This window comes from Truncatella angustata (genome assembly GCF_020726525.1).
Source record: "Truncatella angustata strain MPI-SDFR-AT-0073 chromosome Unknown BKA67scaffold_2, whole genome shotgun sequence".
Lineage (NCBI taxonomy): Eukaryota > Fungi > Ascomycota > Sordariomycetes > Amphisphaeriales > Sporocadaceae > Truncatella > Truncatella angustata.
In genome coordinates this window covers 1,221,400-1,236,361 of record NW_025763382.1, presented here as the reverse complement: position 1 = coordinate 1,236,361, position 14,962 = coordinate 1,221,400, and the positions used below count along the sequence as shown (strand labels likewise).

At 47.9% G+C, this 14,962-nt stretch overlaps 5 protein-coding genes across 5 annotated transcripts; 4 read left to right on the top strand and 1 right to left on the bottom strand.

Moving 5' to 3' along the window:
• Positions 1-176: 176 nt before the first annotated feature.
• BKA67DRAFT_688000 (uncharacterized protein) lies at positions 177-674 on the top strand (the record flags this gene model as incomplete). The annotated part of the gene is made up of 1 exon (XM_046109065.1): positions 177-674. The coding sequence occupies one exon, from the start codon at positions 177-179 to the stop codon at positions 672-674; it is 498 nt and encodes a 165-aa protein (XP_045960807.1).
• A 599-nt stretch (positions 675-1,273) lies between these two features.
• On the top strand, positions 1,274-2,185 carry BKA67DRAFT_672321 (uncharacterized protein; the record flags this gene model as incomplete). The annotated part of the gene is made up of 1 exon (XM_046108714.1): positions 1,274-2,185. One exon carries the CDS (start codon positions 1,274-1,276, stop codon positions 2,183-2,185), a length of 912 nt encoding a protein of 303 aa, XP_045960806.1.
• Positions 2,186-2,393: 208 nt separating this feature from the next.
• Positions 2,394-3,334, top strand: BKA67DRAFT_552343 (uncharacterized protein). The gene has a single exon (XM_046101838.1). It carries the CDS (start codon positions 2,646-2,648, stop codon positions 3,261-3,263), a length of 618 nt encoding a protein of 205 aa, XP_045960805.1. The 5' UTR covers positions 2,394-2,645; the 3' UTR covers positions 3,264-3,334.
• A 1,126-nt stretch (positions 3,335-4,460) lies between these two features.
• BKA67DRAFT_654899 (DENN domain-containing protein) lies at positions 4,461-7,223 on the bottom strand (the record flags this gene model as incomplete). Its single annotated transcript, XM_046106638.1, has 2 exons — positions 4,461-5,080; positions 5,129-7,223. The coding sequence occupies 2 exons, from the start codon at positions 7,221-7,223 to the stop codon at positions 4,461-4,463; spliced, it is 2,715 nt and encodes a 904-aa protein (XP_045960804.1).
• Positions 7,224-7,736: 513 nt separating this feature from the next.
• Positions 7,737-8,582, top strand: BKA67DRAFT_531833 (uncharacterized protein; the record flags this gene model as incomplete). Its single annotated transcript, XM_046099437.1, has 3 exons — positions 7,737-8,091; positions 8,160-8,311; positions 8,532-8,582. The coding sequence occupies 3 exons, from the start codon at positions 7,737-7,739 to the stop codon at positions 8,580-8,582; spliced, it is 558 nt and encodes a 185-aa protein (XP_045960803.1).
• Between the last annotated feature and the right edge of the window lie 6,380 nt (positions 8,583-14,962).

Genomic DNA, 14,962 nt, shown 5'->3' with positions numbered 1-14,962 from the left:
AGCTAGCCAACCAAAGCAGCATCTCGCTCTATCCTCAAAGGTCATCGGCCCCTTTAACAAGCGCGATTTTTATCCAACTTCAGGTTGCGGTTTATGATGGATTTGAAAATTGATCAAACCATGGCATTGCAACGGCAGCGAATACCGATCTCCTTTTCTCGAACTACTTGGCTGCAATGGTCTACATATTTTTCGACGGGTTCTTCACAAATGCAGTACCCGTCGACTTGCACAACGAGTTCCCTGGACAGCGATTTATGACATATCCATCGACTGTGAGCCTGAGTGTACAAGCCGGCTCCGACCTGGCAGCAGAAATGAAATCCAAGTGGGACAGAGATCAAGGTCGCTTTATAATCTTTACACACGAGCCCATAGACCTGGGAGGGCAACCACGATCGTTCACTACCATGATGATCAACCTTGCTCATCAAATGGTGCACGCTTGGATGGATATCTTCGCTTACGACGATGATGCAGCGAGGCGTACAGAACAAGTGTCGTTCGCGCCACCAAGGTACGAGGCTGAACATGGGACTGCGTTCGGGGAGCTCACCAGGTTCATTACGCGGACATTGAGGGACAATTCCAGGTCAGGAGTGTCTGAATTCGATCGCCCCGCCCAATTAGCCCATGGTCTTCTTTGCAGGATCCGAAAACTCTTCAAAAAGTAACCATGGTTTAATTGCAGAACCGGAGATGGCTTGCTCTCTCTCCATTTACATATCACCTGTCCATTGCAAATATCTTAGATATCTGAACATAAGGAATAGTGCATCCTGCCATGGATCGGCCTGGCTCCTTCCTGAAACTATGCCGCTATGCACATTGTCTAAGTAACTGTCACTGACGGACTAGCAGAGGAATTGGGGAATATTTCCCAAGTCCTGAAGCAGGGGAGAAATACGCAATAAGGAAAATTTATGCAGACATTGAAGTGAGTTTTGCTGGCAGCTTTGGCAATTTTCAGGTCCCAAACCTGTGGACCCAGTCTTAACGACCGCCTTTGTCTCGCGAACAATGCATAATTCTTGACCACAATGTTCATTTATAAATTGCCAACGTTGGACTCCAGGAAAGCAAGCACTTTCTGCCTTGTTACTGGCCTGTAAACTAGACGATAAAATATATAATATATAGTGAGCCCCTTGCTGTTGAGATGAACGAAGATATTCTCCTCTTGCCCGTGCAGTGCATACTCCTGATTCAGGTAGCAGATGAGACACATTAGAAACCAAAAATTTAACTCAGTTACCACATATACCATACTAACATGAGCGAAGAACAAAAAGACATCTTACGCCGTGCTGGGTTTTTGGAAGGTTTAATTTCTCGGTGGTCGCCGCGCAAAATCTCCCGGAACGCCGGGTTCGCCCAGGAAGGGCTCGACTCATACCAGGAGATGCACAGCGCCCTGGAGTATCGTGCAATAACGTGGGTCCTCCGCTGCCGGGATAAAAACATGGGAGCCTACTGGAAGAGCCCGACGCCGGGCCAGAAGTCCTACCATGCCAAAGAACTGGTCCAATATCTCCTGATACACTGCAGGGTCAAGGGTTCCGATAAGGACCTGCTTCTAGAGAACTTCCGCCAGCGGTTCGACAGAGACGTCGCCTACTTTGAAGCTCACGGGCTCTCTATTTACAACTTTCATAAAGTATTGGAAAGCTACATGGCGGCCTTAGATTACATGTTTTTTGATGGCCTGATCACTAATCCCGAGAGTGTAGCGGCAGACACCCAACCCCATGGGCAGCTCTTCATGCCACGCAGATACACAGCCAAACTGCGGGTGAACCACGGTGCCGAACCGAGCGGTAAGATGATCGCGAAATGGTACATGGGGACTGTGGAGATGTACACGCACGGAGTAAGCGGTGCCCATGTGCAGCAACTCACGTTACCGCAGGTAGTGTCTACTCTCGCACACGAGCTCGTGCATGCTTTTCTCGATATATTTGCGTGGGATGACGACGTCGTTAGACGTACGCTGCATGTGGGCTACAAACCTCCTGTTCATGGATACACCAAAGGTCACGGACCAGCGTTTTGGTCAATATACAGATTTGTTGCATGCACTTTACGTGATTGTGCTGGACCAACAGCAGGTCTGGCCTTTATTAATGACGCAGAAGTTGCAGCCAAACTTTATGAAGACATGCTCGATTTGTGGGATATAGTCTGACGACTCGAAAAGAGCTGGAGCTAACACAATAAGACACCATTATCATAGAGTATTTTTGTGGGTCTATTATACTTGAGAAAGGTTTGTAGTTGTGAATATCTAATCTAATGCATTATTCTAATCATTGCTTATTCTTACTACTATAGCTAATTGTGGGGCCTGCCTGAAAGATCCGTCAATCTTTTGTTAGTTTTCTAGTATGAGTGTTATGAAACTCCGTTATTGTAGAACAAAGCACCTTGTTCTGACCGTCCGCTTACGGCTCAACACAAAGAATATGCGGCTCGACAAGTATTTATTGACAGTAGAGGAGCACTTTGGCACTTTCTCACCACCGAACATCTCTTAACTTCCTTGACAATTGCAGCTTAGCCCTCCGGTAATCCTCCATCAGTCCCATTGCTTCGCAAGGACATCTAGTCTTGCTTCAGCCGTATCGAATACAAAAGCTGTACCCAACATGAGTCTAGAAGATGCCGAAATCGCCAGAGAAAACGAGGCGACACTAGACGCTGTTACCGTCGACCTGAACAACCGAATCCAAAAATTCAAGGAGTCGCTAGACGAGGAGCAATGCGCAGTCTTCAATATGATGCAGGGCGGAAACATGCGAGACAGAGACCAACTAGAGGCCAAGATCTTAGGGCTCGAGCACCAGCTCTGGTCGCTGAAGCGGCCCGACTCTGCGGCAGCTCGGCGAGCCAAGGACCCATTTGCCCATGTCTGGGATCCGAGTCTCCTGCGGGATAGGGACGGTGAGGAAGAGGAGGCACGAGCCGCGGAGAACGCAAATCCCGCAACGCACGCCCAGGCTGTCGGCCAAGGCGGTAACGATCAGTCGATCCGTTGGAGGCTGCTCATCCTCATCTTCTGCAACGCCGTCACGATCTTTGCCGCCATCGTAATACAGGGGTGCATGTGCGCTCAACAGGCCGAACTAGCACATTGGACATCAGCGAACGGCGCTTCGAGACTCTTTGAGCTGGACCAGAACTTTACTGCACTCATCACCGTGGTACAGCTGGTCAGCATGATGGACTGCATTGTATGGGTCAGGACCATACGTGACCATTCCTAATTTGAACAAATGGTAGATGCCTGAGTGTTGAATAGCTTTTGGTCACTCAAGAAAAACAAAAGGAAGAGGGGGGGGGGCTAAGCAGCTTCCGATTTAGCCTCAAGCACATGAAATCAACTATGCTATCAACAATTTCTTACGTATTACTTACTAAGGTTCAACAGTGTTTTCTCTACTGCTTGGCCTGTATCTTGATCAACTTGTCTGGTGCGATGCATGGAGCGACCGTATGGCTGCTTTCCGCACGGCGGTAACCAATGAACCTTCTGTGTCACTTGTAAGCATCGACGATACGGGACGTCAGAGTTGAGTTCTTCTGCGCCCTAGATCCATTGGATTGCCAGTCGATCCACGGCTCCGTGTGGGTAACCACGTGCGTTGCATCGTTCAATCTAATTCCCAGTGGTACGGTCCAAGCGGTCAAGAAGCAATTCCCCTGCCGCTCGCTGAAAGGTAAATATGCGAGGCGGTATGAGATTCTGCCGGGCCACCGTGGAAAAGTGTGAGACACTATGGCTTGAGAGGGAGAGACAAGACACGTTGCAATGCGAAGTCGAGAGGCGTGCCATTTCCTCGCCAAAAGCAAAGTATAGCTGTACCACTGATGAGCATTCAGATTGCAGGCCTGTTCAAAAGGGGACAGTTGAGATACGGAGTGAACTGTCAACTGCTCGCATTTCACTAACTAAGCATTCACTTAACACAACTTGAGTAAACAATCACCGAGCAGGTACCACTGTTTCATCACAGGTTTTTTGAAAGTTGTACACATAAAACTACAGTGAAATTCGTTGATTCGTCTGACCACCGCCAGGAAGGTATGCCTTTCAGGCTTGACTGAAATATTTGTAAGTAACATGTTGAACTCTCATGACAGCCCTCCCCTCATGTCTGCTCTCCGCCATAATAGTCAAGGAAATTATGCCCCATGCCCTGGGGACGAAGATTGCCGGCTTGTGCAATTGCATAAGCAGCCCGGTCCGAAACGCCTTGTGCTGAAAGTAAAAAAGTATAATGGTATAGTTGTAATAAAAGCCATATGCACAGGAATTCGTACGAGTTCGAACAATGTGAAAAAGCCTCGCTGTAATGAGGCGATGTTGTTATCCTCAGATCATGAAGTGTGGTCGACCTTGCAAACCCAAGTCATTGAGTACCGCCAAGGGCACTCATTCGACGATCACGCAAAAATGCGATTCATCGAGTACCACCAAGAGCACTGATTCGGGCACCAGATGGGCGGTGCATTAAATCATGCTTTCCGACAATACCAGGCTCGTGGGAGACGGTTTCATTGTCGCTTCGCTCAGCTAGACTTTCCTCGTCGTCCTCGACAATCTTCGTGGGAATATCAGCATGAGTCATGTACTGCTGGCTAGAACGCTCGGGTGTAGTCATGGTCGAGGCGATTGACATGGACGTGCTGCTTCTGTTGGGAATCAAGTCTGGAGTAGGCGGAATGCTGGAAGCTCGTCCAGACGGGTGGAGGCGGCTATCATCACCGACGTCCGAAGCAGAGGTAGACGCGTCGCTTTGCGCGATGGATAGGTTGCTGGCCCGGCGAGAGTTGGCGATAGAGCTGCGGTGAGAGCTGGCACGAGAGCCTGGGCGGGAACTGAGAGAACCGATTTCAGCATCGTTGGCGAGTTGCAGGCTCTCCACTGCAGCCTGACATTGCTCGGCAATGTTGCGAATGATATGAGCAATGGCGTCCGTCTTGTCCTTGAGATGGCGGTCGGAAACGTCAAGGAAGCTCAAGCGCTTGTTGGCATTGTGGGCTCGAGTAAGAGTCTCGCCGAGGCGTTCATCAGTAGCGGCTGTGTTTGTTAATACCGTTTCAATCCTGTGATTTAGACCAGACTTACAATGAGCTTCCTCGCCATCGCCATCGAAACCAGCCTCAACTTCCTCGTTGAGCTCCTCAGGCTTGGTAAGAGAGTGCACCAGGTGCTCCATATGATGTGATTGGCCACCAATCAAGCTGCGCAGGTGCAAGACCACGCGGCGGGCTTCGTCTCGCTGGCGCATGATCGTGGAGTTGGTGGCTTGCAGAGCAGCCAGTTCCTTCTTGTTGCGCTTGCGCTCTCTCTCGAGTTCTTCAGCAATCTCTTGCTGGAGTACCAGAGCCTCCAAAGCGTCGTCTCGTTGCTTTTCAGTACCAGAAAGACGGACAGACAACCTCGCATTGTCGTCCTTCTGCTGGTCGATGAGGCCTGCCAGACGACGGTTCTCACGCTTGTGGGTCTCAATCTTGACTTTGAGGTCCTGAGTCTCCTTGGTAAGCTGCTCAGCAAATGCCTGGAACTTGAGGAACTGCGTCTTCCAGCTTTCGAGCTCCTCGACGAGGTAGTTGTTGCGCTTGGTGACCTTAGCAAGCTCAGTGTCCATGCGGCCCTTGAGGTTGATGAAATCCTGCCATGCCTCCATCGCATCGCGAGAATACTGGTTGCGCTCTCTAACGATTTCGTTGAGATGCCTCATAGAGACCTTGGTCATAAGAGGCTTCTTGACAGAACCGCCGAATACAGCCTTCAGACCAGTATTTCTGCCCAATTTCTCGCAGACGTGGTCCATGACGGCCATCACAGCATCCTGATTCCACCACTCGGGATCCTGAATAGACTCGACCTCACCGCGCATGACAATGATTTGACCAGCCGGGACCAACTTGCCGCCGCCGTAAGCGGAGCGTAAATGAGGAGGTACACCAGATGGAGCGACATCACCATTGAGTGCTTGAGTCAGGCGAGACACAAACTTATTGCGCTGGCCGGGATTTAAAGCAGTCGGTGGGCTCGAGGTGAGAACGAAGTTGCGGTCCAAATCCACAACGAGAGCATCACTCGGGGCTGTAATGAGGGATCGGCATTCGGCAGTGATACCAAGAATGTATGGGCCGGGCTCCTGGACGAGCTCGGTGGCATGTCGAGCATGCACAACCGGGACATACAGACCACTCCACTCGTAGACCCTTACACAAAACCGGATAGTCTCAGCAGCCATAGTGAGCATGGCTGGGTAGTGGCTGACAAAGATGATTCGTCGGGTAGGCGAAATGGCGGCTTCAATGACACCCACGATGTTGGGAATAGACAAGCAAGCCCAAAGCGGCCACATAGCAAAGTTCTGGAACCCGGTTGGGGACGACGGGAATTGGTAGCATAGTGCATAGTCCTTCATATCAATGCGGACCAAGTCATTCAGGCGAGGAGCTGGGAAGCTGAGGATTCTTGACACCTCCTCGGCATGGAACAGGTTGGTCGCCTTGTTCCAATGAATCCACATACCGCGGAGATAGTCGCCCAGAAGGTTGTAAAGGGGGTATCTCGAAAGGAAAGACAAACAGTACGGAATCCAGTAGGTCTCATCCGGGTTGTCGTAGAAGTCAGGCTCGGTGCGCTTCCTCAGATCCCTAATAGTCTCGGCTCTCTTCTCGTCGGCTCTCGACCATACGCGCAAGCAGATACCGTAGAGCGTGTGGGAAGAGTCCTGCTGAAGCACGAAGGCGTGATGAACACAGTGTGGCTGGCTTCGGCCGGTGCATATTTCGACATCATGAGGGAAGCAAGCTCTCATAGCAGCGTGAAGGGCGCGAGCGATTTCGTTATCTTGCTCTAATCGAGGACTGCTGCCCAGAATCTCCGGGAGCCAGAACTGCCCAACAGCTCCCTTCATATGCCCAATTTTACCCTGCGCGGGGCCAGGAGCCTTGACCCATTGTGATGGCTCCCGTCCAACACCACATACCATGTAGGCATGGGTCAATGTCTTTGGGGTTCTCTGCTGGGGTTTCGAGTTGAGCTGAGACGGAATCGGTTGGGTGATTCGGGAGTGCAAGGACGAAGTTCTGCTTGGAATTATTAAATTGTTGTCGTTGTTGTCACGAGTGCCGGGACGGGCATCCCGATCACTGGTACGCGGACGCGTGAAGGACGAATGTGTGTTCAATGAAGGCGCCATTGTGATGACTTGTCGACCTCGAACCTCATCCAGGTATTTATTAGTTCCTGGCGCTTGGGCGTCCACACTGTTGGGCAACGGTGATTAGGCCGATGTGCCAACCTAATGCTACTGACGAAAACTAAAAGAAGAAAATTGTTGCCGGGTCTCGTTTCGTAGTTACTTTTCAACCGTGAAGCTTGAACGGCCGCGACTATCTCTCAACCTTAAGCTCTAGCTAACAAGGAAGTTCGAAGCTGAAGACAGCACGTTCGCACCTGATTCGCTCGAGGTCGCGTCGCTGTGTCAATCGATCTGATGAGGGACCGAGTAGACAGCAGTCGGCTACTTCAAGGAAGCAGAGAATATGCAGGCCGAAGGAGTGTGGAATTTCGCTCAAAAGAGAAGAGAGAAAACTGCCAACCGATGTAGAGGATCCGGCGTAGTAGAAAAGGGCGCGGCTGCCAGCACTAGAGGAAGGGGAAAGGGAACAAAGGTGTGGCCCAAAAGCCGGAGCATCCACATCTAACTAGAATGGTAGCACGGCCTGAGCAAAGTAACACCACAAGCGCACGGAGTAAGTACACTGCTTTGATCAAGCTCTTTCGTATGCGTACACTCCACGCAACTAGGGATGGGGAAATAAAGGCCAGGGCTTGTGGAGGATATCAAGTCAAAAGAGGTGCAGATGTTCCAAGGGGTGGAGCCAACACTGTCGATGCACTGGGTCTGTCGGTGATGCAAGGACAAGGGCTGAAGTGGATGGAAATGGGTACCCTGTACGAGAAGTCGTTGCTCGGAAGGGCGTTTCGAGGCCTTGCCAACAGTCACCAATACCTCCCGCCCGGAAAACAGCTCAACGGGCTGCTTGAACTGGTTATCTCGAATGGTAACGTTCTTGTCCCTTAGTGCATTTGCCCCTGCTCTGTTTAAATTTTGACTGCTCCACCATTCCAGGTACTGAAAGTGACGAGCGAATCAAGGATTGTAATTATGAGCAAGGGCTGGGAGATATGTGGAACCTCCGATGGAGGCAATTTGTCTTCCCGGGAGATGAATGTTACAAAAATCAGCTGGTCGAGGAGTTATTGAAAAGTGTAGCTTCAATTGTGTGCTCACACCGAGCCTGACGAGCCGAATCACGACTGAATCACTGAAGGAGATATGCAAGATTCGGCCTAGAAGCCGGATGACAGCCATCGAACGGTCTGAGACAGATTGATTGCGGATTTTGACACTTCAAGGAAATCGACCTTTAGGTTTGTCTATCTGTCCAGAAGTCGGAGGGGTTATCATGGTGAGATGAACTTTAACCTAACCTAGTGCTAGGCAAATAGCCATCCAACGCCCGGACCGTCTCAACTCGGTGATATCAACTGAAAGTCGCATTGGTGCAAACAAATCACGCTCTGATTCAAGCGAAAAACATCAGGGCAGGTGATGCGACAATGGCGATGGACAATTAAGACATTGCTGGCAGCGCCCCCCGAATTTAGTATACTGCGTCACCGAAATAGCCGATTGGTTCTAGAGAAGTCTTATGCGTAGCCAGTATTACCACCTTTGGTATTACTCTGGATTTTTTCCTCTCATCGGCTTGCTCGGCGTACCACAAGAAGGAGCATCTAAAGGCTTCGCCGGCCGAGGAGTGCATCGGATCCATCAATGCCAGTTTTTGGAGCGATACTACCCCAAGATTCGTAAGTTCCACATCTCGTCGTCACAAACTCCGTTAAGTGCCAGGTGCTGGCATACCCTTTAGTAACGGAGACATGGTCGACCGACGAACTGAGCACCAGCCTCCCATTGCTTCTGAAGTTTGGAGGTATATCGGGTGTCAAACGAACGAATTTAACCAGGGTTGTGAGCACATGGCAGCCATCCTGACCGGGATCTAGCTGAATGAAAAGGGGCCAGCAAATGATGGAGTGCATTTAGAGGGGCACTCGCTACCTGGTGCGCGGGGCTGATTTGAAAGCAAGTACACAGCACCATGTATCCTTGCTGGCACCTGTTCCCAACGATCTGAATGCATATTGCTCTTCTAGCGCTGCTATTCATGATCCCATCTCTATTTCACCATGGTAAATGCACGACTCATGATTGTTGATTTCCAATGGCATTTACAGACCGGCCAGTCGGCTGCTGCACTGCACGTATCCTTCTTTTGAATTCCAGCTGTAGTAGATGCAGATTGCAGCGCTACAAGCAATCGCTAAATTAGCTGCAATGCTCATCATCATATGTGCTGAGTTCCGATAGGCAGCCCCGTCCAACCGCCTGCATGCCCGCTCTGCAAGCTTTGCATGTTCGGTACGCTTTGACCCATCCAGCTGCTTGGTCGTCTCTGCCGGGGCCTTGCTTTAGTGGAAAATCATCAGCGTGGTCGATGACTTGTGGCGGCGCTATCTTAGCTGAGACCTCTCAACAGCTGGATCGTCGCTGATAATCATGTTTCAACCCGCACACCATCACGCAAGCATAATGGCTCTTTTGGAATACTGTAGAGGGCAAACTACGTGCTGTACAACTCCAGATCAGTATAGCTGCGAGTCATAACTGCGCTCGGAGCCACACATGAGCTATCAAGTTTGCAGGTAATTGATTGGAATTCCGCACCAACGCTCTCCGAGCGCCGTTTGTGATCCCACTCGTTTGCACACAATCCCTGGTAACTTCGGGAGGCATGCGCGCAAGCGCTTGCCCCGTCGCCGATGATTCATCAATAAATGTCACACAGTAGCCCATTTGAGCGCCTGTCAGCAGCTCATTGGTGAACTTAATACGGTACATTCCCGCGGACATCACGTTGTTCGCAGCAAGTACCCTCTTGCCGTGTCTCTTCCTCTTGCTGTCGATAAAAGAAACACTTGCAATTTGCTTGGACCACTGCACTGGCCCTCAATTTGTAATGAGCGATCCTGTAATACTGCCCCGATCGCGCAACCTAACGTTGCATCTGCCAGCAACACGAATGCGGGATGTCGTTTCGTCACATCTCAGCAGGGGACGACGGTTGCGGTCAAGGTAGGGATGTATCATCACATTTGCTATTGGAGCATAGTTCCCGGTTTGCAATATCAGCCACGCACCCTGTTTGACCATGCTCGGAAACTAGCAACAAGTGATACGAAACGGTTTTGAGTCGCAATGTGCATAGATTTATGAAGACCCTTGGCTATACCCGTTTCATTGGTTGTTATTCTCGTCACTGTGTGCAATACTATACTGCGTTATCAACAATTACCATCGGGGATGTGTTGGTGAGGCCAGAAATTAGACGCCAGTTTGCCCGTTGGCAACTCGATTCGTTCTGTACTGTCTGGCCCTGAGTGTAGATATTGATATGGCACAATCAAGAAGCAAGCATCTTTGATGGTTCGCGAGTGGCAGGGCGCTGCCGTAGCTTTGCGGCTCAAACATGGGCAAATTTAGGTTGATGTTCATCAGATCAACCCACGTTTCGATCACCAGTGTATATGGACAGATCTACGGGCATAACAGGTGCCAGTGTCGAAGATCTCACCTCGTTCGATCTATTTCCAGGTACGTTCCAAAGGTTCAGTACGGGGCTCAAGGCTTAGCCCAATGGCCAGCAACCGACCCAGGTAGTTATTGCGCAATTCCCCCCAAAACTCTATTCTTTCAGCCTGAGATTCGGCCCGTATGCGATAATAATTTCTTAAAACAGACAAGGAAAATGCTATGGGAACGTCTCCGAAATGATAATCGGGCATCTACCATAAAAATAATGGATCGTAAGATTCATATTTTAGACAATACCGTTGGAGAGTCTGAGAAGTTACTACTGATATTATCGAGAGAATTATTCAGATTCTCTCACTGCGAGCTCACAGACCATCATATGGAGCACTAAATTTTTTCACCCACAGATCCGTAGTTGCGCAACGGTTCCCAAGCCAATCAGGCGTCCCACCACACTATTTTAAAGCCGATCTATAGTACATAGTACAAGTTCGCTTGATGGGGCTTAAATCTACGACAACCAAGGACATCCCATCAGCAAACCGACAAATGCCGAATTGGTGCGATCGATGCGGCGTACTTTAGTTAACTAGCATATGCAAAGTGTTTAGTCGCCTCACGCTTTAGAGCCGACAATTGAGGATCATTCTAAGTGTAACAGGCGGGGATGATCCTTCGATGTGGAAGCGCACAGGTAGAATAAATTTTGACAGCCACTACTCTCCAGACCCTAGCAGGTTGACAGTCAGACCCGGTGTCTCAACTTGAGTGGTGGCCAACTTCATTGAGAAGAGGATATTCTGGAAGTCACATAATCCGTGGCCCCTCTTTAGACGCAGGCAATACTTGTTGTTGGGCGGGTACAGCGTAAAATCCAGGGTCTCTAGGATCAAATAGTCCACTGGGTTATCCCTTCAACGCGTAACTTGCCTGGCTTCGAGGCTACGCGATTCATCTCCACAGTTGTATCGACATGCGTTGTATCGCAACTGGAGACAGTTCAAGTTCGTTCAAGGAACTTCCTTTGAGCACATCGGCATATAGCATAGCATTATTTCGTATTTTCAGTGAGAAATTCCATGGCGGATCAAAGTCTAGATCCTACTCCACGCAGGTTGTGTCATCATGTTATCTGTTACGATCGAAATTGCACAAAGCAGCCTTCCCCCGTGTGAGTTCGTCCATATATCACTTGGCCTTCGAGCGACAACCTCCATGTTCATTCGTGCGCAAGAAGCTATTCTGATAGATTGGTGACTTCGCGTTTGGTTCTTTAGTATGCTTCATTAGACCCAAGATTGAATCAAGGCTATTTAATACTCAGCCGTCAGTAATGTTAGCTATTACAAGGCAACGAATTTTTGAATATGTCCGAAACTGTTGGCCAAGCATGCTCCGTAAAACGTATGTGCTCCACAAAGAATTAATTGATCATTGAGATTGCATTGCCACCGGCAACCCGCCAAGAATCATCGTGAAAATATGTTGTCATGTTCCTACGATCGGTTCATAAGGTCATCTGCGAAAAATTTTCACTCTTGTATAGCATAAAAACTTGCAGCACCGTAATATCAACGATGGAGAATCGCATGCTGTAGTATGCTTGCAACATAGGATTAAATCCTGTTGCGATACTAGATCCTGAGGATGTACATAGCAAGGCAGGTCGTCATCTACAATGCGATGATGCACTACTGGTGATATTAACGGGGCTTCACATCGGATGGGGAAAGGTGGAGCTTAAACAGCTGATGGACATCCATCTCAGCGCGTAAGGATAATTCGCCTCTTCACCAGCCCATCGATGCACGTGTTGCTTGGAACATAAGCAACACCGAAGCCAATAGCCAACATGTCACCGCAACATCGCCCCATCTGTTGTACATCAACATGAGAGCATCAAAGTCGCTTTTACGGCAACGTGCTAGAATACAGCGTTCGTATAAATCTTACATCTGCCGCCGAGGACGCCAGATATTGGAGCCCGTCGAGTTTTCTTGCAGGACGTATTTGTCTCCCACGACAACGCCAAAATCAACTCTTGCTCGTAATATTCCAGTAGACGGCTTTGAGAAGCTCTCCAAGATAGGAGCAATCGCGAAGGAGACCTTTCCAAATTATAGGGCAGACCGATTTTATCATGTATAATTAGGTCTCGATATCCAGTTGTTGCAAAATTTAGTTTTGGTACGGCGTCAACTATCTGGATTTTCCGGAATCTCTACTATATACCCGAGTCAGTTTTTCTTTAATACTTCTTTTATTAATGTCATCTTCAGAAAAGGCGGGTTTCTAACTTTGAAGATCTATATTAGAGGGAAAGAGGCAACAACGGTAACCAATAAAGTTGCTATCTCTTTGAATATCACATCTATCGATGCTAAACACCCTAGAAAGCAGCTCTTACGGCTAGTGTTAGGTTACTTTGAGGTAAACGGGCTATACGGAACACATCAATACTTGCTCTTTAATCAACTAGGTATTAGCTTTATCAAATTTCGAAACTTATTTCTAAAAAGAAAAGGAAACAACATGAGTATAGAGTTCACCTTATAACTCATTCTTCTTAGTCTAAACTTATTCTACTAAGCCAGCATCATATATACGGGTATTCTCTACTTTCTTCCCTTACTAAGTTTACTATTGTTATAGTATCCATGTTAGGGCAGCTATATAGAGAGATCGCACAATCTCGACCTAGAATTGTTTTCTAGTCAAGACACATTACAGCCCAAATCAACTTTACAGTTCGTGGCGTTATAGGCTTGTTGTCTCACACCATTATTGTTAACAATCTCTATTAATCGCACCTATACTCTCACAACATATACAATAATTATCTAGATATATTACTTAATAATATCATTTTAGTTAAAGATTAAGATATATTAACATTTTTCAAAATTAAATAAAATGAGATTAGGACTTAATTTCGCGTGAAATTCTCTCGGATTAAATTATTTACGTTTCTCATTTAATACTTATTATTTATAGACTCCCAGTGATTTACGACTTCAATATTACTAAGGTACGGGATAAGTTCCTTCGGGATATTATACTTAGCGTTTATTGCGCTCTAGAAATAATCATAGGTATAGAATGGGATCTTAAGATAGATATATAGTCCATTATAGTCATAGATTATAGACTTAATATCCCTCTTATTACGAAACGAGCGAATATGGCACTATATAGAGTTAGGATTTATTCGAAAGGGAAAAGCTTTTTGACACGGTAAAAGACGGACATCTCAATAACCAGCAGCATATTGCCGAAACAGTATCCGTCATAGAAAACCCACCAATTTAAAACTTGGAACGAAGCGAGAAGTGTCGTTAGTACTAGAACGCTAAGGATAAGTCACGCTGTACTCCACGACGGTATGCCTGCCACTAAAAAAGAATTTGTGGCGTTGATAGGTTACTGGATTGCTACAACGCCGATCCCTAGCCAATTGCTTGAGACCCGTGAGAGACGGCTGAATGGGAAAGACTAGGAGTTGCTCCTTGCCTTTGTACGGAAGATCATATATTGGTTACTCGAGATTATCAGGAGACAGACCCTTAGCAGAAGATATATTTGAGGATGAATTCCTGGTGTAGCGAGGAGCTACTTGAAGACTAATACCTCGGTATTCGACGTTTCTGCTACTCTGTCTTCGTATTACCCCTATCATATCTCGACGACGGCTCTGGCGAATCAGATTTTGCCAACCCCTAATCGATGTACAACGTCTTTCTTTCTTTCTTTCTTTTTTGGGGCGCACGAGCAAAAAGCAACAATGCATAGAGAATCCGAGGAGCTTCTTCCCATTTGATGTTCTTAAGCGATTGGCCCATGGTGACTAAAAGTACCTAGTAACGCAATGTTGTTTTTGTCAATGGAGATTATGTTTGAGATTCAACGAAGATGGAGTTAGACTACATCAAAGCAAATGAAGGGCCATCATCTTGAATGGTCGAAACATATCGACAGCTCTTCCGAGTCTACCACTCGCAAATATTCTATTGTCTTTGCTTTGAAGATCGTCATCTTCTTCAGTTGTCCTCGAATGATCTTGACCAGTCTAAAGTGGCAAGGTCTTGATCACGATGATGGGAGAACTGACTTGCTGAATCTGAATTATGGCCCACCTGAGACAAAGCTTGGTTGCAAAGCAGTGAGCTTGTCAAGGACTACCCGAATTATTTCTTGAAACTATGTTGTCTGTATAACAGTGACATGTAAACAGATCAATGAACAGTGGTGTGACTTGAGTTTCTATTTCAGAAAGC